A 24,468-nucleotide genomic window follows, 5' to 3' on the forward strand; every position below is an offset into this window, starting at 1 on the left:
AACTCAAATAACTCAAATAACTCAAATAACTCAAATAACTCAAATAACTCAAATAACTCAAATAACTCAGGTAACTCCGGTAACTCAAGTAACTCAACCATCAAACATTCTAAACCTGAATCCCCCGAAGGACCAAGTATACACTCGGTTAGCTAAACTTTTTTCTCGACTCTTCAAGCCAGCTCGAAAATTTCAAGTACCCAGAAGACCGTGTCTCCGCCTTCGTCGTACATTTCCACGTCCGTTCTCCCCACCCTCTCGACCATCCCCGCAACGGATACTCATTCACGGTGTCGTATAAATCCGCGTGGTTGCGTCGCTCGGGGGGCGGCGGCGCGCGGCGAGAGGTTCGCGACCTCTTATCCGAATTGAAACCTTACGCGTGTAGTCTGACCGGGCACGGTCATTTTCCGCTTCGATCGGTGCCGCGTGGGTCAGTGAACCGGGAGGGGGATCGTGCGCGCGCGTGTTTGAACACACGTGGGGCACGGTGCCCCCTCAGGGGGGTCTGCGTGCATCGTTCGATTTCGACCAGAAAGGGGCGAGGCGGTCCCTGACGACGCGATGCATCCCGATGAATAATCCAAGACGTGCGCCGTCGTGTCCGCCCGGGGAAATGACCCTCGCCCTGCTTCGTGAGAAATTCTTGGCCCCTTCGTCTACCTCGTTGATTAGTCGACGAGAGACGCGCGGATGCTTGGCTCCGCTCCGACTTCGGTTAACCATTTCGCTGTCTAGTTTGTACGGTCTACGAATACCACGAAAAGTGTTAGTGGACGAGGAGAGAGTACTCGGGTAACTAACTCGTAGTCAGTAGGAATATAAGCAGAGGTTTGGGTCCGGTGATCAACAAAGGACATCGTAATGGCAGAAAAGTGACAGCTAACACTATGGATTAGGGTGGATTTACTAATCCACTATTAAATTGGAAGGGAATAGCGAGGTTGCTAACTCACAGTCAGTAGGGCTATAAGTAGAGATTTTCGGTCCAGTGATCCACAAAAGACATGGTAATGACAGGAAAGTGACAGCTAACGTAGAGATATGGATTAGGGTGGATTAGTATATTAGATCAGAAGGGAATAGTGAGGTAGCTAACAGTCAGTAGGGCTATAAGCAGAGATTTTGGGTCCAGTGATCCACAAAAGACATGGTAATGACAGGAAAGTAACAGCTAACGTAGAGATATGGATTAGGGTGGACTAGTATATTAGATCAGAAGAGAATAGTGAGGTAGCTAACTCACAATTGGTGTGACCATAAGCAGAGGTTTGAGTCTGGTAATCAACAAAGGACTACTGTCAGAAAAGTGACTGCTAACGTAGAGGTTTGGGTTAAGTATTTTAGTATAGTAGATAGGAAGGCAATAGTGAGGTAGTACATTTACAGTCAGTAGGGCCATAAGCAGATGTTTGGGTCCAGTGATCAACAAGGGACATCGTAATAGAAGGAAAATAACAGCTAACACAGATGTCTGGGTTAGGTATATTAGTTTATTAGTGGGAAGAGAGTAGTGAGGCAGTTAACTCACAGTCAGTAGGGCTATAAACAGAGGTTTGGGTCCAGTGATCAACAAGGGACATCGTGTAATGACAGGAAAGTGACAGCTAACGTAGAGATATGGATTAGGCTGGATTAGTATATTAGATTGCAACAGAATAGTGAGGTAGTTAACCCTTAGTCAGTACGACTATAAGCAGAGATTTGGGTCCAGTGATCAACAAAGGACATGGTAATGGCAGGAACGTGACAGCTAACGCACGGTTTTGGGTACTGCGGTTAACACGTTGAATTTCCTGAAGGTCAGTGTTGACCGCCAGTCGACTTGTAAGTGGCGGCGTGGTGGTCATCCATGACCATGGGCGTAGCCAGGGGGAGGCAGGGGGGGGCAAGTGCCTGGTCGGAAAAAAGTAGCTTTTGCCCCACCCTACAAGAGAAAAATTAGATTTTGCACCCCACCCCTCCCTTCCCAGAGTTACATAATTTTTGCGTAATGTTTAATATTGCAGCATAATATGAAACATGACCAACAGACTCTATTAACACATTGACTGCCACAGTGAAAATGACCGTACGTAGCCAGACACACTTTATCTCGTTTTTTAAGTCATAAATCGTCGAAAATATATATGTGTAGTTGATAGAGGCTGTTGGTCTTGTTTTAAATGATACTTCGATCTTAATTTTACGCAAAAATTTTATAACGACATTTAAATAATCCAGCTTCTTTGCAATGTACGTATCACCCATATTTGGGTGACGTGGCAGTAAAAGTGTTAACAAAACGACAAGTAATCGAAGTAATCGAAGTAATCGAAGTAATCAAAATAATCGAAGTAATCGAAGTAATCGAAGTAACCAAAATAACCGAAGTAACTCAAATAACTCAAGTAATTCAAGTAACCCAAGTAATTCCTGTAACTCAAATAACTCAAGTAACCCTAGTAACTCCTGTAACTGAACATACATTTCAATGATTTTTTACTTGAAAAACAAAATAAAGTGTGTCTGGCTACGTACAGCCTTTTTCACTGTGGCCGTCGATTCGTAACCTGGTTACGCCCATGCCCGTGACTGCGATGTAAATATTACTAAAAACACTTAGAAAGTATGGTATTGGTAATGAATCTTGTTCTCTCAACTCATTCAACCAGTGATATATTGCAAGTGGTACGTAGTGTGCAAGTAATTGAAGATTTTTCGCAAATTACCACAAACAAGGTGTGCAGCTATTATGTAACTATAAAATCCAGATAAAATATGGTAATTACTATACAACGATCTTCAGTAAAATTTAACGGAATATTCTTAGTTTCTTTATTACATAGTCGAACCATGCATTGGGATAATGAGAATACATCCAGAGAGTAGATTTAGTACACACGCGTAAAGAAGCGAATTTGCATAAATATAAGCTGTTTAATAATTTCTCGTATACAGGCGGAGGTTCGGAAAGATAAGGGTCCGCTTTTATAATACCTGGCCCTGATACGACGCATGAGACTTTGCAGATTACGAAAGAATGCATGGCAAAAACTCCTTTAGCCCTCAAACAGGAAAACTAGATTCCTGTGTAATTCTCGATGTAATAACGTAGCCAAGTTGAAACTTGCATAAACATTGAAATTATGTAAATCTCCTGCCATTCGTTTATCGTTTGGTACTCAATATTACCTAATAGTAGATTCCGGTGTAATTCCCGATAAAATAACGTAACAAAGTTAAAACTTGCATAAACATTAAAATTACGTAAATCTCCTGCCATTCGTTTATCTTTTGATACTCAATACTACCTAACAGTAGATTCCGGTGTAATTCCCGATAAAATAACGTAACAAAGTTAAAATTTGCATAAACATTAAAATTACATAAATCTATTACATTTCCATCTCGATACTCAATAGTACCAAATGGATCACCGAATAGTCCTCTTAACCCTAGAACCACCAAACAAGTCAAAATGACTTGTCAGTACACTCATATAACGATGATTACAATGTTATAACAATATATTACTTCAGATCATTTGCAACGTACATTACGATTTGAAAGTGAAGAAATCAGTTAATTTATAAATTTGTAAATTTCCAAAAGTTTCTCAGATTTATCGACCAGATATTCATTTATCATTGGTAGTTCTAGTATTAAGAAAATCACGTTCATCAATAAATCAAAATAAATTCCACATACAAGTTGCTCCACCATTCCCAATCAACCTTAACCGATCCAGACTTAATATAACTATCATCATCGTATTAACCCACTTCATTAAACAGCACAAAAAAAAACGTTACACCAAATACAGTAGAGCGCAGACAATAGTGTACAATCCACATCAAATAACCGAGCAGAAAACCAGGGTTGTTGGGACAACTTAAGCAAAGAAAATGATTAATAGCAAGTAAAGTATTATAAAAAGTGGGGCCGGGGTCAACATTGTCGCGGCTCGGAATATGTGGCGGCACGTGTCCACGCTATTTTCTAGCCACGGTTCTCGGAGCCAATGAACCTGTGTGTGGTTCAACAGCCACGTGAGCGTGCTCGAGAAGTTTCAACCGTAAGGCGATAAAGCGTGGTTTATTGCAACGCGCGTGCACACACCAACCTACCGTGCAGCCATCCCCCCTCCCACCCTTCTACGTCCCAGGCTCGCGAGGGCGTATCGGGGCTATTGATAGTGATAACGACACAGTGGCCGCGTGCAGACGCACCAGGTGGAGGGGGGTCTCTCTTTTTTGTTTTTCTTTCTTTCTTTCAGGCTGCTGGCCGCGATGAGTAAGACGATAACGGGATTGCGAGCTTGAACGTCGCGTTCCTTTTATCGCCAGCGCTGATAATCTCGTAATTACTTATACCCAACGAAATCGGGGACGGTGTGTGTAGAGTGTAGCCTTTAGTGGATAATCGCTGTTTAATGTTAGGTGTACCGATAAGTGAACCACTATTTCTTTTTCACGAACAGGTAACGCACGTTCTAATTTAAAATATTTATCTGAAACAGCATAGGCTTCGTATTTACTCAAGAATAAGTATTATGTTTTAATGGATTATTGCTAGAGCATTTGACTATTTTAGCATTTTGATTTTTCATTTTGGAGCTTTGTAGTGGTGGAAATATTTAAATTAGCTTTTGTTTATTGTTTGTTTTTATTAGGCGTCAATTTATAAATAAAGATCAATTTTAATAATTATCGGTACAGTTTATTATGTATATACAACTTATAAGCTAGCATAACAATTAAAATAATCATATAACATCGTGGCAGTACGTGACATGTGTTAAGAAATAGCAATATAGAAAAATACAGAATTGACAAATGAACATAAAAATAAAATATAACATTAATTTAAAATTTATCAAAACTAAGCATAGAAATTGTTTGTACAGACGAGTCTTCTAAATTATTGCGACGATCAGTTACGACTAAATTGTATTTATTAAAACATTTTTCCGCGTCTACCCTATTTACAGTACACCAAATTGATTTAATCGTAGCACAACCAAACTCATATTTAATTTTTGTTGCTGCATATCATTCAATTAATTTAATTTCTCAAATCCCTTCAGACATTGCACTAAAACTAGGTAATAAACATTTTCCGTGAAAACTGTAGATTATTCCTGACAAATATTCTTAACGAAATCTTATTTTCTCGGTCTACACAGTAGTGTTTCCCCTTAAACAAAAACCTGGTCACTTTTTACTAGAACGTCAACGAAAAGTCTCCCTTCAGATATAAAATTTCCAAAAATCGAGAAGCTCATAACGTACATGTCTCATGAAAGTCCCAAAGCAACATTGACGTTCGTTGACTTTCGATGCCCCAAAGCGACATCGACGTTTGTTGACGTGCGATGCCCCAAAGCAACATCGACGTTTGCTGACTTTCGAAGCCCCAGAGGTCGATGAATCGCCAGAAGTTCGAACGTCGATTCGCTGCTCGGGATGCAGAGGCTCGCAATGGGAGGACTGGAGAGATAAGAAAATACTTTCCCTTCGGGGTCGTCTTCGGGGAGATACGGCCGACGCGTAGACGCCCCCTTCGTCGTTGGGATAGAAGTGTCTAGACGTCTGACCAAATACGCTTGCTTCTCCTGCCAAGAGGTGGAGCGGAACCGGCAGCTAGGCGGACAGTGATGAGACGGTTAAAAGATAATTCTTAGGCTAGTTTGATGAGCCCCCGGCTGGGTGGGAGTGGGGGGTTCACTTCACCTCCGGGGGCTTCTTTAGAAAACAGGTCGGCCTGAGCTCTGCGACGTGAAAATGGCGTATCAATCGCGTTCCACGGTGAATCTCTGGGTAGATTGAATCAAAATTACCTCTGCTGACGTAATCGGGTAGATAGTTAGCGTAATCAGAGACTTGGAGTGAGCTTCGCAGTCGCCTATCTGTTGCTCGAGAAAGTTGTACTTGATGTAAGGAAGATTTTCTTCAATACCGTTGAGTGCAGGCTTATTTAGATAACGAATCGAGAAAGGTAGATGATGGATTCGAATGTATGGAAATGTGTTCTCTTCTTTATTCTTTCGTATACCGAAATGGTAGTTTATGTTATGTGATTCTATGTGCGAAAGTGAGTTGAATATGTACAACAATATTTTTTGTAGAACGCTTCGGTTTCGAGGAAGTGGAATTTGGAAAATTGCTGGATACGCGTGCGATTGAATAGGTTAACGCGTCTGATCATTGCATTCTGTTTCTACTTATTGTCACTGAATACATGTACGCGTTAAATGAACTTTTAAGATTGATTATCTTGGAAATGAAACATCGTAGAGAAAAATTTTATTGTATATTTTTGACTTAGTATAAATTATTAATATTAGCTATCATCATACTCTGATGTTTTTTCAGATTGTAATTTTCTTAAACTTCTTATAATAACATTCTCAGAAAGGTATATGAAATGAGTACATTTTTTCATTCAATAATACACTTTTATTGTTTTCATTATTATTATTATTCATATTCTAGAATTACATTTCAGAACAGTCTACTTCAACTGTAATATACATTTGAATGTGATATTATTCATGTTTCGAATTTATTTATTATTTCTGAAAATGATACAAGTTGATTTTCAGTTAACGAAAAAATAGTTTTACTTACAGAATATCCATGGAAATGGTGAAATAATAAAATTAAACATGTCTGGAATCTTAAAAGCACACAACAAGTTAATTAACATTCGACTTAGAGTTTCAAATAGGGTGAAATGCAAAACATTAAATATCCCGAAATAAAGAAAACTTGTACCACTTTAAAAGAAAGGCTCTTATAAAAATTCTGAAAAAGGCTCTTAAATATTCTTACTAGTTAAACGTTGAAGAAAACATCAATTTTTAATGCCAAGCTTGTGACTCGGTATAAAATTTTATATTCATTCGAAATGTATATATACATATATAACGTATGTGCTTAACGTAGGCAAGTTTCTTACAGCCCATAAAAAGATAAGCTCGTATTAACGTTCTTATACTATATGAACAAGTTTCATAAAACGAGCTTTTGGCAAGGAACCTTCGAACCAGTCGAAGGATAAAAAACCTTGCAAGCTCTTGCCAGCTCCAAGAACTCTTAAAAACACGGAAAAATCGCTACAATGAAACGAATCGGTATTAAATTCAATTTTCACTGCTTTCCCGTGGAATTTCTCGTCTGAGAACCGTAATTCCAAACGCGTCGTCTGGCGTTAACAAATCGTGGAAATGGGGAAACTTGGAGCTTTCGCGAAACACGGAGAGAGAGAGAAACGATACGAAAATTCGCGTATCGTTTCCGTCGGTGAAATTAATTACTTTAACCGAGCGCCCTCTTGGGGTGGGACGGTAACTATTAAAACACGAAACCGCGTGTCGCCGTTCCTAACGAACGCAATTTGGACGACGTTCGTCGCCAGGCTTTATTCCTTTGGAAAGGAGGAAATCCTCGACAATACGGTGAAAGGGGTCGCGGGACCGGCTTCCAACGGCGAAATAGACGGGCGTTTTGAATGGCGGTTGAAAATGGAGAAAATTTTTCGAAAAGGAAAGACCGAGGCGTGGCCCAGATCTATCTGGAATCTCAAAGTTTCTCGGGCGACATTGCTGCAGCATAGAACGTTCCATCGACGTTTTCTATTCTTCCAGCCCCGTTGTTCTCTGATCGTAATACTTGCAATTAAACGACCAGTTACGAGCTTTCTCGTTTGTTGCTTCGTACAGAAGGTATGTGGAATTAAATAGTATGAACAATAAATTGTACCTGATGATTAGACTAATTTTAATATGCAAAATTTAGTAAAATAAAAAAATCAATGATTATATTTGTATATTATTATGAATATAAAAAGATATCTAGTGCAGGAAATAAATTTCTATCTAATTTTTATGTTTAAATATGAATGCCTGAAATTGTGATTTTACATAGACAGCTGGAGTCTACTGATGATAGGATTGTTTGCATGGAAATGATTTCGAATGGATAGAGTGGAATTGTAGGCGAATCGATATGTAGGGCAGGTTTCATTTGTCTGGTCTGTGACAGAAGCTATGTGAAAGGATATTAATATCGATACGTATTGTAAAGGGAAAGAAGGTACGCAAAGAATTTGTAGATTAAAATTACAGACGTTGTATGTTTTCATGTTGGTCGAGGAAGATCAAAACTATTCTGTATTTATGTTTGAAGTTGCTCCCTTGAACACTTTGTGTATGATATCTCAAATAAAATACCTTCTATATAGAAAGATCTAAGAGAATGAAACATTCAATAGGAAAACTGTAATTCACTAATGAAACTTGATATTAATTAAATCAATCGTGTATGAGTTGTTGAAGGTATTAATGGTGTAAGGCAATTTTTAATAAATTTAGTTAACACCATAGGAAGATAGCCCTAACTTTATCTTATCTTATACGTAAATGCTGTCTTCACTAATAACTGAAAAGGATTTTATTTATTTTATTTATTTAATTCGAAATTATAACACGAACCATTTATTAATTATAACTTTGTACAAAGTGATTCATATAACACACACAAGAAACGTCTGCTCCCAGCATTATCTGTAGGAGATTCTCCTGTCAATTTGTTTAAACAAACTCTTTTTAAAAACCTCCTTCAAGTGAACAATCATCATTAAACTGCGAATGTTTATACATTTCTTTTTTTTTATTTTTTATTTATGTGTTATTATTAACGTAGTGAAGCCTCTACCACAGAATTCAAAATTCTGCTCAATTTTAATTGTTAGATATCATTATCAAAAATTTTATTTTTGCATTTATTTTTGCAGTATAATCATCAGCTACATAGATCATAAGGGTCGTTTCACTGGAACGAGGGCAATTTTTCATGGCGTCGCGACAATGTTATTTCAGTAAAAGTTGACGTTCACCTATATCAATATGATTATCCAGACACACTAAGTATAATCATCCTACTCTATCACGATGTCATCGCACACGTAACGATCATACTCCCTACAATCATTACATCCGAATACACTCATAAGAATATATCAATTCAAAGGGGTGAGTTTCACAAGACATTTTCTAAACCTTCAAAATAATCTAAAAAAAAACTAGAAATATTTATAAGCTGATTACTAGACAGCGGATTTTCATGCAAAATTACATTTTCTAAAGTAATTTTTTACGAAAACAGCAAAGGTAGGAATTTATTTCTTCTCCTAAATATCTTACTGGGTTCGGAATAAAATACAAAATACATTTCATCTGACGAAATTTTGTTCTCGTCAGTATTACACAAAAGCCCTATTAGCTATAAATGCATAAAATCCGATTACGTTTCGTGGTCCGCCCTGTATAATACATAAACAAACCTGACACAAATTTCCACTAGAAAGTTAGATCTTTCTGGTTGAACCTCATCCACGATGACCCCTTTCACCGGAAGCTGAAAGGAACCGAGAATTTCTTCTCCGCCGCTGTGTGTACGCGGTCGAAAATGACGTCTGGGCGTGTGAAACGCGGTCACGTGTCACGTGGCTGATTAAACGGAAGCGTTCCCCTTTCCGGCAAAGGTCAGGGGTTAAAAGTTCGGGGAAACGACCAGGTGGGGGTGTTTGAGGGGGGTCAAAGACGTTAACTATTGAGCGGTATTGTGCGACGACGCGACGGATAGATTGAGCGGGCTTGATCCGCCTCTCGTCGGCCGCGACAAAACTCGTTTTCAGCTCGTCGACGACGATGGTTCCCACGTGACGGTGGCTCTTCGATCGTGTTTTTACGGACGAATCGCGCGGCACTCGGCTGGAACAAAGAGAACCCGACGAACGAGCTCATTTTCCACCCACACGTACACCCTTGGCGTGATCCGTGACGGAATCGCCTGATACCGTGTCGCTCGGACCGGTTTTTATTGTTATCGATGAAACGGGTGGGGCGGAATGCTTTCCAATCGGACACCGTCTCGACGTTGATCCGACAGGTGTTCCGTCTCGTATGAATTTTTATCGTTTTAACACCTTGAATTAAGGGGCCTTCGACGGCCGAAAAAGTTAGGTTATGTTTAGGGAGTTTTTTCGTTAGTAAATACAGTACGTAATTAAATGCATCTTGTTAGTATTTAACCCGTTGCCTTATAAGATCGAGCCAGAGAATTGATAACAATTTCACACTGAATTTAGTAAACATATATATTATTCGCTTTCTTTGAGTCGATATGAAATACTGTTTCGCTGGTATTAACGTTTAAGGTTCAGAATAAATGTAACACTTGCCATAATAATAGAATTCTTTCTGTAACTGGGAAAATATTAACGATAAAGTAATTCATGAGAGGGAAGTCGTATGGCAAAGGGTTAATGAATTATCTATGAATAATATAAAAAAGTTGCAATATTATTTTATTATATCTTGTTTTACGTTTTTTCTTAGCATGAAAGTGACATTTGTTGGCACCTCAACCGAAAGAAAGCAAAATATTTGTTAATCTACAGGAGTGTGGTTTTCGTATGAAGTAGAATTATGTCATTGTTTTACAACTCAAATTTTATGAATTTTATGTGGAAATTTAAAAAAATAATGGATTACTTACTCATTTTATTTAAGTAGTTCGCCACAAAAGTGACGAAATTCCGATAAAAAGCAAAATATTAAACCTGATCTGAACCTTGGTAATAGTTTCAGTATACGAGATAAAACGGTTATGGATAAACATAACGATTGATCGAATCATAAGAAATCAGTGATACAGTAAAAAAACTCGAATTTTATGAATTTTATGTGGAAACGTAAAAAAATAATGGATTAGTTATCGGTACAGCTAAGATTTTACACATTACTCATTTTATTTAAGTACTTCGCCAGAAAGCTAACGAAATTCCGATAAAAAGTAAAATATTAAACCTGATCTGAACCTTGATAATAGTTTTAGTACACGAGATAAAATGGTTATGGATAAACATAACGATTGATCGAATCATAAGGAATCAGTGATACAGTAAAAAAACTCAAATTTTATGAATTTTGTTATAACTTAAAAAAGATAATGGATTACTTATCGGTACAACTACGATTTTACAAATTACTCATTTTATTTAAGTACTTCGCCAGAAAGCTAACGAAATTCCGATAAAAAGTAAAATATTAAACCTGATCTGAACCTTGATAATAGTTTTAGTACACGAGATAAAACAGTTATGGATAAACATAACGATTGATCGAATCATAAGAAATCAGTGATACGGTAAAAAAAAAAGCACTGTCGGTATTCCAACAGTTACAGAATTGAAATGGAGCCACGTAAAGTTGAATTGCAGATGGGGGAGAGGAAAGAGCTGAAAGCCTCAGCCGGAGGGCAATCGTAAACGGCGATGACAGTATCGTTATCTGTCTACATGAAAATTGTGAAATTACAGGGAATGCATTATCGCGTCTCTCCTACCTGTTAGACTGCTGGTTGCAGACCGAGGCCGACGAACGGTCGATGGTATTAAATTAATCGAGGCGTGTTATTTGTAACTCTCGAGCGGGTTGGACTACTTTAAAGGAAAAACTGTTGGGGGAAAATTGCAGCGTGCTCTTTGAGAAACGAAATAGACTATGTATATTCAGGAACTGGAAGGTTTTTTTGCGATTAATTTTTTACATCCGGGGGTAAACATGCTGGTCTGATTTGTATTTGCGAAGAATTTAATCGACACGGAAGTGTGTTCTGGAACATCGAAAAGTAATTAATTTGGTAATTATGTTGAATTCAATTAATAACATTAATTTTAATACATAAATGAAATTTACATTTTCTGTTGTGTATTTAAATAATACAGTTTCTGGCTGATCTGTGTATTTTGTAATGTATCGTATTTTCAGTATACGAGAATATGAAATTCATTCAGACATGAAAGATTCAATTTGCATACGTTCGGTGCAGTTCAATATTCAGCGAAATAAATATGTATATCGCCAGGGGTATTAATGCATATTGATTTTTACAAGCTTTATACGGTATTGCGTTGCGTTCTAATTTTGTTACGTTTCGAGGAATCGACATTCTGGTAATGAAAAGAATATAATAATTTAGTAAACTATGGTTGAAACATAATTAACAATTATTTTTAAAAAATATTTCTATAAATAGAATACGCATAATACGTATTATATCACGAGATAATATTCTAGTATTGTCCTCGAGGTCTCTTTCTGCATTTCAACCCTTATACAGATTCTCTTAAGCTCGAAGCATTGAAAGAAGAGCGTGTATTATTGTATATACATATACATTATGAAACATTAATCTTGTAAAAGACATCGAGAAGTACCTATGAGTTTTCTTCTGACATTTCAACTCTTATAGAGATTCCCTTAGGCGCTTAGCGGTGAAATACGAACAGACATATTGTGAAACAGCAAACAGAATTTCCTCGAGATCCATATACAACGGAATATGGTGATACAAAAAGCAAGAATTAGCATCTACTGTCAAAATATAACATAAAACGATCTATAATTCAATAGTTCCATACTCTTTGCCATGACTGTCACAGACGGCCTACAGTTTTCATATTATTCAACTTGACAAATATCCATCCCTTAATTTTAAAAAGAAATTCCATTCTTTAAATATAAGTCTGCATCTATGAAAAGAAATATACCGAATATTTCGAATATTTCATCAATATCCACGTTCACACTTAACGTTTCACTTTAAAAACTTTAAGTACTTCTTCGTTCGTGTTACGCAGTAAACAATTTACTACAATTACCATTAGTGCTATCCTATGGCGTTTAATAGAGAGTGATTAAAATAAATGTTCTCACTTATCTAGAGTTTGTACATGTACGTACATCCTTCTGGTTTTCTGAAAAACGGTACTTCCATATAAATGGTAACATTTTCTTGAAGCACCCTGGACAAGTTGTATGAAATGAATTCACTATTTAAGAGATTTCGTAATTATTAAAATCAAATTTTAAAGGATAGTAATATTTTTTATATATCTACCCCTTTTTATAACGGACAGATTTTAACGTAGAAAATTAGAAAAATGTGGAAATTAAACTAAAAGGAAAAAATACAGATTTCACCAGTGAATGAACAATTTTAAATAGATGAACATTTTTAACTACTGCGTGGCGAGAAAATTATTCGAATACAAAAAAATGGAACTGAAAAAAAGATCAATATTTAATAATTTGTTGGTGTCAACTTAATTTACTCGTTTTTATATATAATATTCATTCAGTGGTACGTGTTCATTTACCGATGCATTCACTCTATTTCATAAAAAAAAAGAGAACAATTCTTCGCCACGTAACATACGATGTCCATGTACCTGAAGTTCCCAAATCGCCAGAATAATCGACCTGAATTCCACTCGTCCCGACGCAGTGATACAGAACGCCTATTTATGACTTCAGAAGCTTAATTTGGGTGTGAACATAGGAATTGCAAAACCAAAGTTGGTAAGCATGTATTCAATGTTCATATTTATTAAACAAAATATATAAAATTAATAAGTGACATTTCTTAATAATAATTTGTTTTAAGAGAACTTGTGATTGACAACGATAACTCCGTAAAAAAAAAAGAAATTGTAACTTTGTGTATAAAAAACTCATTATTAACAAACAATACTTATTAATTCTGTATCTTTTTAATAAAAATTAAATATATGCTAACCAAGTTTGCTTCCGAAATTCCCATTATTACACCGAAATTAAGCATCTGAACTCTTAAATCAGCGTTCTGTACCACTATTCAACGGTAAAAATCAAACAAACCTGGGAATCGCTCGTGGTAATCCGATCGGTTGGCCGTCGCCCGTGGGCCATGGAATCGCAAATATTTCAAAGACTCCAGTGGTCCCGCTGGAACAGGACACGAACGTCCGGCTGTCGACCTCGTGTGCGTTGCAAGGGGGTGCATTGGGGGGCGGGTCGGCCACGTGAAATCCGCCCCCATAACCAAACGCTAATCAATACGAAATTTCAATCTTCCCCAGTCAGGACTCGACTCTCTCCGTCAGCCGTTCCTCCGCCCCGTTTTCCGTTTGTTGCCTCGCGCCCTCCGTTTTCTCTTCCGTTCCGGCCGACCTTCCGCCACGGCTCTTGCATCCCCCCTCCACGCCCCTGAACACCGAGTCCGCTCGCGAGCCTGCGTTATCGTCGATTACCGACGCAAATAAACCTCGAAGACCCGTTCAGGGTCGACTCGTCGGAGCCGTAGGCTGTTAACGGCCCCGTAGTCGCGTTGTCGGAGTTGCTCGCTTTAGTGGGACTCGCTTGGCGGGAAAGACGCTTACGTATACGCGTTCCGGGGGTGAGTTAGGCGGACGGTGAAGACGGAATCGAGGTGGTATTGCTTCTATTCCGCACTGTATTATTGATTTTTACTGGTTTTCCTTTTTTTCCGTGCACCGTAAGTTGGGGTGACTTGGAGTTAGACAGGGGTGGTTTTGTCCCAAAGTCAGAGAATTATCAGGTTCGATTTGGCAGATGTTTTGTAGGTATTTTGTACGTGAAATATGTTTTTACGTTATTTTTACGTGAGATATATCTTCACGTTACGTGAAATATCTTTTCACGTGGAAATGCACTTAATTTGACAACATGCAGAGCTACGGAATCGGAAATGATCGTTTTCTGACGTGGGACGAAGCTACCCTCACTGAGTCAAAGTTACCCTAATTTACACATTGTACTCGGTACTGGTACACCGTCGCTCGTCTTTGCTAATATATAAGGAGTTTTCGAAATTATGGTATAAGTGAAAAGGAGGTGATTCTTCAGATAAAAGTAAGTTGAAAATATCGAATAGAACTTTTTTATGTGGAGCTTTGTTTTCGACAAAATCGAGTTTGAAGATTCATTTAAAACACGAGTATATTCGTGCTGGCATTAACCCCTTGCCATACGAATTCTTTTACGACTTCACTCTCAAGATTTCACTTTCTCGTTAATATTTTCCCAGGTACGAAAGGAATTGTTATGACAAGTGTTACATTTATTTTAAATTTTAAATGTTAATACCAGCGAAACAGTGTTTTACGACAACGCAAAGAAAACGAATAATATCCTTCACCTCATCCATCCTAGAAATAATTTATTTATTCATTACAAACAGTTGACATCGCAGAGGAAAATGTACGTGTACATATTTCCGTTCGTTGGTATTGGAACACCTGTTTTGAGGAAAATTTAATCGTTTATGTAGATTATACTTTTTTTTTACGTTTTAACGTAATTATTAGTACAAGAACTACCCCTATAACACTGGATTCTTATAACTCGGCTGCGGATTTTTAAATTCAGTTTGAAATCGTTATGACGTATCTGACTCGATATTGTAAGGCAAGGGGTTAAGTAGAAAGAGACTGTAATGAACAGACGCGCTGGTTATCTAGCAGATTTTCCAATTCGATTATCATGTCTTATTCAACTTATTTTTACACAAGGCAGTACTTTCTTTCTGACGGTATCATGATTTCGGAAACACCGTGTATTGTTAGTGGAGTGAATAGAATTGTGTGGAAGAACTGGTTTTATAATGAGGGCTGTGAACCATGCGACATCCGTCACGTGTCTGTACACATGTTTTGTACATGTGTGTGGACATTTCTGATAATGGATATACATAGATAATTGAAAAGTAATGACACAATTATGGTATGTAGAAATTGACGAATATTCGTTTGTATTTTTCATATACCAAATCTTGTACATTTATCATTCTTTTGTCGTCAATAAATTATAGATGGTGATGCATATTCACTGTTTCATTGTCTAATTTATAAAAGTTGAAATTAAATAAAATTGTCTCTGCGACAGTCACGCAAGGGTCGAAATTGGTCCATCTCCGTCACCAAATGATAGTAAAAGGAAACGAAGCTCATTCTTTAGTAAAGTTTGGACATAATTGGCTACGAAATGCTTTAAATTCATACACTAGTTATAATATTCCGTTTATTTCGAAATTCGAAAATTGAGTTTATTTCGACGCTGGTTTTTCGTACGATTGTTTTGTTTCGAAATACGATCGTCACAATGACGCGGAGTAGAAAGCACGTTCGAAATAACGTGCTTCCACGATCTTTTTTATCACCTCGGACGTTTTCCTTGCTGTAGGAGGTCGGGTTAAATAAAGTATGAACGGCTATAAATAAAACTCCCACGATATTTTTTTCGAACCGTCCGTCTGGACGATCGAAGTGTTTTCTGCACGTGCAGAGATTTATCGCGTCCTCCGTGAGTCCTGGTCGATCCCTAGCGTACACAGACGGCGAGTTCATAACCCTACGACTATTGGAAGCTTTAATCAAAAGTAGACGCATTGATGAAAGATAAAATAAAATGAAATAAAATATAGATAAACGAAGAGACGAAATTAATTGTATAATTTAATTCTACTGAATCTGTTCATGGAACCGATATCAGAAAAATATTAAGAACAAAGTTTCCGTTTTATCGGAAATAAAGGTGTATTTACACTACCAGCTAAGATTTTGAAATCACTTTATGAGTTAAAGGAAGCCGTGATTTGCTTTTTAAATTATACATAATTGCAATCATTTGCTGAAGTTAACTCTTATTCTTCCCTCATTTGCCTGAGCTAATTGGTCCCTCGGTATTAAATTGACACAGCGATAAAAAAATTTATATAATGAAAAGATAAATAGTTAAATCTGCCAATTCTTTAATAAAAGTCACGGAACCTCAGCTAAATTTATCTACACATGACAGAACATCATCTCTTAGGTGAAAAATGTGTCGAATTAACGCAAGGAATTGATTTTTAAAAATGAAACAAACTGGGTCTGTTTAATATCGATATTTTCGATTTCAAAATAACAAGATACAACATGTACATATCAGTGTCATTATTTCAAAATGATTTAAACCTTGGAATTCAACCCTCATTCCCCAACTTAACCCTTTCACGCTGTGACCCTTAAAAATTTATTTCAAAATTAATATTTAAGGGTTTAAACATTAAACTGTTAAGTTGCAAAAATAATGGACAGATGAGGGTTAAACTCCAAGTGTAAAATTCCAATTTCTCTGTCACTTTATCCAAGATCTTTCAAAATTTCGGCGAATAATAAAGCTCGACTTCATCCAATCACGACGATCGTTTCTCGAGAACTCGTAAGGTTTGCAGACCCCAGTCGACATTTTCGGTTCCCCGTTCCGCGAATTCCGTAGTCCCGTGACTCCCAAACGGTTGTTCATCGGGAACGAATGCTTCTCCGTCGTTTCGAAGCGGTGGCAATGGTATTTCTAGATCCGAGGCCGACGCACCGTGGCCCAGTTTAGACGGCACTAGTCGTTTCTGGCCTACATCGAGCGACGTGTACTTACGCGCGATACGATTCGAGGCCGTGAAAACGATCCCCCGCCCCTCTGTGGAGAGCCAGCAGGAGTTTGCCTGGGACTCGAAATAATTCATCGAACGACGGATCGTGCTGATTGGGTGCGGACATGGGTGGTGATTTAATTGCTCGTGAACCAGCTGACGCGTGGAAATCGTCGCCTCCGTCTTCGTTCTGGTCTAGAAACACCTAGTTATGGATGGACTAAAGATTTCCAATTACTTTGATATTCTACTATATTGATTGAATGATCAGATACAACGTTCAGTATTTCGATCGATTTATTCATAATAAGAAATAAAAATTCTCACTTGGTTGAAATCACCAAATGAAGAATAAAATAATTCCACGGATTGATGCTTGTCCAATTTTCCTAGAAGTCGAAGCGACAGGTTTCATATTCGTTGGAGAACGATCCACGAGAATATCACACGGTCGGAGGAGTTTCAAGTTCTTCCAAGCATTTCCCGAAGATCCAGTAAAAATTCTCGAGTTGTCGAAAGTATTGTAACGCTTGAAACTGATCCAAGTGTTCCAGAAGACCCAATAAAAATTCACATTCGACAAGATATATCTCAATTTAAAGGATCCAGGTTACTGAAGGTGTTCTAGAATTTCCTGTGAAGATTCCCAGGTCGCTAGAACCAAGACACCAGGAATATTACACAAAGAGTTAAAGCTCTTCTACAGCTTCCTAGACAAGATCTTACAAGGGAACTATCCCCCTCCGATTTTGATGGAACTTCGTATGTCTGTTAAGCAGTCAAAAATAAGGGATACGTATTTTTTTTATCAGCTGAGAAACTGAGCTCGAACTTTCGGTCCGAAATTTTTTTTTGTTATAAACAAATTATATTTTGGACAATTTGTTAGCACCATATTATTCTACATAAAAAACCGCAAACCTCGTTCATTAGAAGTGCTCATGTATCTCCTCTGGTTTTCATGATAGTACTTCCGGGCAGAGATGGGCAAACTAATTATCTAGATAAAAAGTTTCGAATAACGAATAAAAGATAAAAAATATATTTCGTCATTTTTAATTGTTTAAACGTGGAAATTTCAAGTTTTATAATGAAATAATACTTCTTTATGAATGGACCGATATTTCTCGAGCAATTATTTAATTTCATTAACTGTTTAAATTTCACGGTATTTTATTCGAATAAAATTCTGCCCAACTCTGCTTTCGGGTCGAAACTTCGAGTAATAGTTGTACCCTTTAAAGTCGCGTCTCAGCCGACAAAAAAAAATACGTATCCCTTATTTTTGACTGCTTAATAAACGCACAAAGTTTCATAAAAATCGAAGGGGGAGACTTCCGTGTCTCCCCTTGTTAGTTACCCAAGGATAAACATTATCATCTAATTGGTCGAAGTTCCCTGCTGAGCTGCCTGAAGCCCAGAAATGAAAAGTTCCCAGGAGACTTCGATGACACTTGGGCTGAAAGCGACACGACACTGTCAAGGACGCGCGGAAGGCCGCGTGTGCACGCTTCCTCCTCCTCGACGGGGAAGATCAACGACCCAGGCCACGCACCGAGAGTCTACGAGAGGGTGCAAAGAGTTGGTGGGAGAAGGAAAAAAACCGTTGGAGAGAAGAGAGGCGAGGCGACACGAGAACCTTGTCGCCCCTTGGCTCGCTGGCGAAGACGAAATGGTGGCGAAAGGCCGGCTAGCTACTCTTTGACCACTTTCCAGGTGGCTCTCTCTCGCGTAAATCCAGGTTTCCGTCGACTGTCGAGACCACGCGAGACAGACGAGCCTCGCGAGTCGTCACACGGACCCGTCTGGCTCGAAGTGCATCGAATCACTTTTGCCCCTGGGGAGTTACTGTTATCATTGTGTGTTCATTCTGGGATGGAAGCAAGCAATTTGGGGTCACGAGTGGAGATACTCCTCTTAATTAATTTCTAGCCCCTTCCCTTTGTTACGCCGACTCTGTGTTCTTATTGTTGTGGAGTTCGAATGGGTTTCGTGGGTCAAGAGGTGAAGTGTAACGTGGATATAAATGTGTTTAATTGAATGGAAAATAATTAAGTATACTTGGAACTACAGATAATTACTCTGGGCTTGTTGCACGCTATTAGTGGGATTTTAGCACTCCTAGATTGTTGATAGCGTTGTATTTTACAGGGGAAGGACCCCAGTTTTTTTACGGCATGTTTAAGTGGGTTTTGTAAGATGCTAGTATACAGGGTGAACCACAAATTGTGATCAGTAGAGATTACTCTGTTAGTAGCAGTCCGATCGTAAATGTTTTTATCAGGTATAGCATGGTTTCCAGAGAGCTTTTACGTGATTATAGCAAATTTTTGGTCAACTCTTTTTTTTCATGATTTTTCAAGGTCACCTTCAAGTTTTTGCAAATATACCTATAATTTTTTTACGCCTATCTGTTAGAGGATTTCAAGACGAATTCGGTAAGTATCATAACATAACATGTGTTACTTTTTTTTTCATCTGGGTCGAGAAAAGATTAAAGAAATATTCGAACTGTAATATTACAAAGAGTAGTTGAACTCTTGCCTACTGTATGTAAACATTTCGTTCTGTATATTGGAACACATCTAGTAATATCTACTGATCACGATTCGTGGTTCACCCTGTATTGGTAACTAATGATTAGACTACGGATTTTATGCATTTATACCACACATGATTTTCTAGAATTCACTGCACTTAAGAGTTTGATAAATTTTAAGGAAATTTTTATTTTCTTTAGCATCTGGTAGAATTGTAAATATGGAAAACAGATCTTGGTTTGACTCCAGTTCCTGTTTTACCCCCAAGAATGTATATTTGCATAAACATCCGCTGTCTACTAATAATACATGTGAATTATTAAGTGTAGACAGTCGATAATTTTGAAGATATGAACAATTGAGGTTACGTACCTTTGAAATGTACTATGAATATAAGTCAAACTTATTGAAGTATAGTTTTACTTTGTCAACGCAGCTTCGATGACTTTTATTTATATTCAGAGTGTATCTTGTAGGTTTGCAACTTTAATCTTTAATTGTTTATATCTTTAAAATTGTCGAGTGTCTACACCTAATAATTTATATGTTTCATTAGGAAACTGTAAGCTTTCATCTTACGGAAACTCGTTAAAATCGAAGTCAGACTGTTAGGGTCCTCCTTTTGTTAGATCAAAATTTAGATGAAGCTAGTTAGAGGAAAATTTAAATTTTGTGTCTTTGGAAGAGAACCTGTTTGGGGTCTAATAGACAATCCCATCTGAGTAAAAAAGATCGAAGAAGTGTTAAGTAATATTAGTCAAGTTATCATTTCGAAGAACCATTGATTATGTATTTTTATTGTTGGAACTTGGTTGACTGGTATCCTTGGAAGACATTGAAATGGGGTTTCGTTGGCAGAGCACCAAGACGTACTTCAGAGTTTTAGATAATGGCGTAGTAAATCGTCCAAGTTTTGTTTGTGACAATTTCCTTAGATTTCTGTATAGAACATAATATAGTTGAGAATATTTAATAATAGAAATAGAATATGTTAATTAATAGAACTCTGTTCTGAAACATTTCCCATTTTATTTGTTTTATTTTATCTCCATTCATAGTTACATTTTGCCTACATTAACATTCGACACGACTTATAAATTCTAATTATTCTCGTACATTTTCACTCATTCCTTCTATTTTCATAGTTTCTCAAACTATTCATTCACACATCTTTATTAAATACCACTTTTATCATATATAAAAGTTTACGAGTGGATTACAGATTGAAGCTTGACTTTGTAAATTGTTCGTAATATTACATTACTGAACTTATATGATTGTTTTCTAACAAGGTCTATCGAATGTTTCAAGTCCACGGTTGATGGGTGTATACCAGTTAGTTACTGTTCTATTGATATGATTATTAGACTGTGGACGTTTATGCATTTATAGCATCCCCGAGTTACAAAACGTAGGAAAATAAAAAGTCTACTAAAATTTAATATTATGTATGTATAATTATTAACACATTAAAATCCCTACTATAAGAAACAAAATCCTGTGCACTTTTGTTTTTCATATGCTAGTGTTCAAAATTGTAACTTTGCAGAAACATTCGCAGTCTAGTGATTATCAATTCGACTTTTATTAATACTTAAGAATCTTCTATTATCATTCTTAGTAACATACCATGGAATTATTCTAATAACCCTTAAAATTTCTGCTTCTTCTGTTTCAATTTTCTTCACCTTAGATTCCTTGCTGCAGCCGAAACTATTATTCGCAACGTTTTACGTTTCCAAACTCGACAATGAAAAAACATATGAAATACACAGTCACAATCGACTAACGTCTAAACGATCTACAACGAAACCTCTAAAGCCGAGCATCAAGCAGAAAAGCCGAGTTCACGCTCGCCGTTTCGGTCCGTAATTCAAATTACGTTCATTCCGCTGAATCATCCCACCCGTAACTTTAATTAGAGAATGCTCGACACGGGACAATCCCTTTTCCCCAACGATTCAATCCCGCGAACCCGATGGAGGGGTGCTGGGGGAGGGGGGGAGGAAAGTTAGTTTCCAGCCGAGAAACAAGTGCAAACAGAGATTTCCGCGCGCTGGCTCGCCCCCTTGAACAATTTCACCCTGGTCGGTTCGCGAAGTTTCGAGCTGTTAAACCCAACGATGATTCCATCCAACCACCCCCATTTCGCGAAGAAAAGCTCTGTGTCGCGGGCCGGTCACGACGATCGTTAAAAAACTTTCGTAACAGTGACTCCCGGGGCCTATTTGTCCCGAGAGTGAAAGAGAAAGATTGAGAGAGAGAGAGAGAGAGATAAGAGAAAAAAAAAACTTGCCACGACCCACCGAGCCGTGCGCAACAATACACCTTTATCCACTCGTGCTTCGGCGGAAGTTGAAGCACCTTCAAGAACGAGGCTCCGCGCTTCCGCGGAGCTCGTCGACTCTCAAGCACCTCGTCCATCCTAGAAATAATTTATTTATTCATTACAAACGGTTTACATCGCAGAGGAAAATGTATGTGTACATATTTTCGTTACTTGGTATTGGAACACCTGTTTTGAGGGACATTTAATCGTTTCACGTAGATTATCCTTTTTTTTTTTTTGCGTATTAACGTATTTATTAGTACAAGAAGTACCCCTATAACACTGGATATTTATAATTTGGCTGCGGATTTTTATGCTAATTAACATTTTCTAAAGTAATTCGTAAAGAGAAGAGCATACGTAACGAGTTTTATATTTTATTTTGAGTCTAATAAGAACTATTAGGCGGCCTAGAAATATTTATTTATTCATTAGAAACGGTTGACATCGCAGGGGACACCTGCGTTGTCAAACCACCGTTCGCTGGTACACCTGTTTTGATGGAAATTTACTTGTTTCACGTAGATTATACTTTTTTTTTACGTTTTAACGTCATTATTAGTACAAGAAGTAATTCATAAAGAGAAGAGCAAACGTAACGAGTTTTATATTTTATTTTGAGTCTAATAAGAACTATTAAGCAGCCTAGAAATATTTATTTATTTATTACAAACGGTTGACATCGCAGAGGACACGAAAAATGTACGTGTACATATTTCCATTCGTTGGAACACCTGTTTTGAGGGTAAAATTTGATTGTTTCACGTAGATTACGCTTTTTTTTTATATTTTAACGTAATTATTAGTACAGGAAGTCCCCCTGTAACACTGGATTCTTATAACTCGGCTGCGGATTTTTATGCGAAATCACATTTTCTAAAGTAATTCATAAAGACAAGAGCAAATGGAATTTCTTGCCACGGTTAAGTATTTTATTAGACTCAAAATAAAATATTAAACTCGTTACGTTTGATGAAAGGTTTGTTTTTTATTTTTTATTTCAGAGCCCTGCAAGCCTATAAATGCATAAAATCCGCAGTCTATTTATAACATGATTTTGTTATAACAGAGAGTTCGAGAAACGTTCGAATAACACGGTTAAAAAATTGTGCACTGCAGTGTAGTTTTATTAGCTTTCTGAAGCTAAGCTTATTTTTTGTGCGTGTTTTCATACCAGTTTTTAGTTTCGTGTAACACGAATTCCCATAAAAATGCAATTCTCGAAAATCTAACCTTGTTACACGAGGATTGCCTGTAACAATTCATTACCTATAGTGCTTCGCAGACAGCATACTAGTAGATAACATATATGTATATATAAATATACATCTGTACAGATTAATTTACAGAAATTGGTTTGCTCTCGTAACTCTAGATTACTAAACTACAGTAAATATTAGCACCTCGAATTCACGTTTCACAGAAAACGGCACTTTGCCATGCAGATTTCTTAGTAACTACTGCCTTAATTTCTCATTATTTTTAAACGTGACCATCATAATTCTGCCTCAATCAAAATAATATTTTTCAAAAATATCACGTGTATTCTTTCAATCATAATTTTTGGAAATGGTTAGTAATAACAAGATTGCGAATGTTTAAACATTTAAAGCATCCCTTAATATGGTAAATACAATAAAATGAAGACATTAATATAGTTTAATATTATTCATTTGTTACCACGAACGTAGTAAAATCTCTATTACACAATCCAAAATTCAGTCTCATTTTAATTCCTATATATTCGCATTTGAAACTGTGAATTTGCATAAACTTCCACAGTATACTCAGTCACAGAACAGTTTAACACGTTCCGTGCCACAGTGAAAAAGGCCGTACGTAGCCAGACAATCTTTATGTCGTTCTTCAAGTCATAAATTACCGAAAATGTGTGTCTTTTGTTAATAGAGGCTGTTGGTCTTCTTTTAAACTACAGTTGAACATTAAGACGTTCCGTGGCATATGTACCACTGATGGTACACGTTAAATTTCCCATTCAGGCTGCGTGTACCACCGGTGGTACATGTAGCACGGAACGTGTTAATCCTTTGAGTACTGAATTATTTGAAGATTTTTATGCCCATGGGACGGATTTAATTTGTCGCTATATGGATTAATATGTAAAAGTAATAAATTCTATTTGGAATATACTTATATTGGTGATATAAATATATTTTTGAAACAGCATTTTAGTTACAAAATATAAATAAATATATAAATGAAACAAAATAGAAATATTTATATATAACAAGAACAACGCCTGCTTCTTAAATTCAGATGACGAGTCAGACTCGTCCAC

General features: G+C 37.2%; 1 protein-coding gene across 1 annotated transcript in view; it reads left to right on the plus strand.

Moving 5' to 3' along the window:
* Positions 1–24,286, plus strand: part of LOC107187637 (ESX-1 secretion-associated protein EspK-like) — a 24,983-nt gene extending 697 nt beyond the window's left edge. The window contains exons 3-4 of the mRNA XM_015575779.1: positions 71–136; positions 24,170–24,286. Coding sequence (XP_015431265.1) covers positions 71–136; positions 24,170–24,286 — 183 coding nt within the window. The remainder of the gene's footprint in view (positions 1–70; positions 137–24,169) is intronic.
* Positions 24,287–24,468: the final 182 nt, after the last annotated feature.

The sequence above is a fragment of the Dufourea novaeangliae genome, unplaced genomic scaffold, assembly GCF_001272555.1.
Source record: "Dufourea novaeangliae isolate 0120121106 unplaced genomic scaffold, ASM127255v1 scaffold101, whole genome shotgun sequence".
NCBI lineage: Eukaryota > Metazoa > Arthropoda > Insecta > Hymenoptera > Halictidae > Dufourea > Dufourea novaeangliae.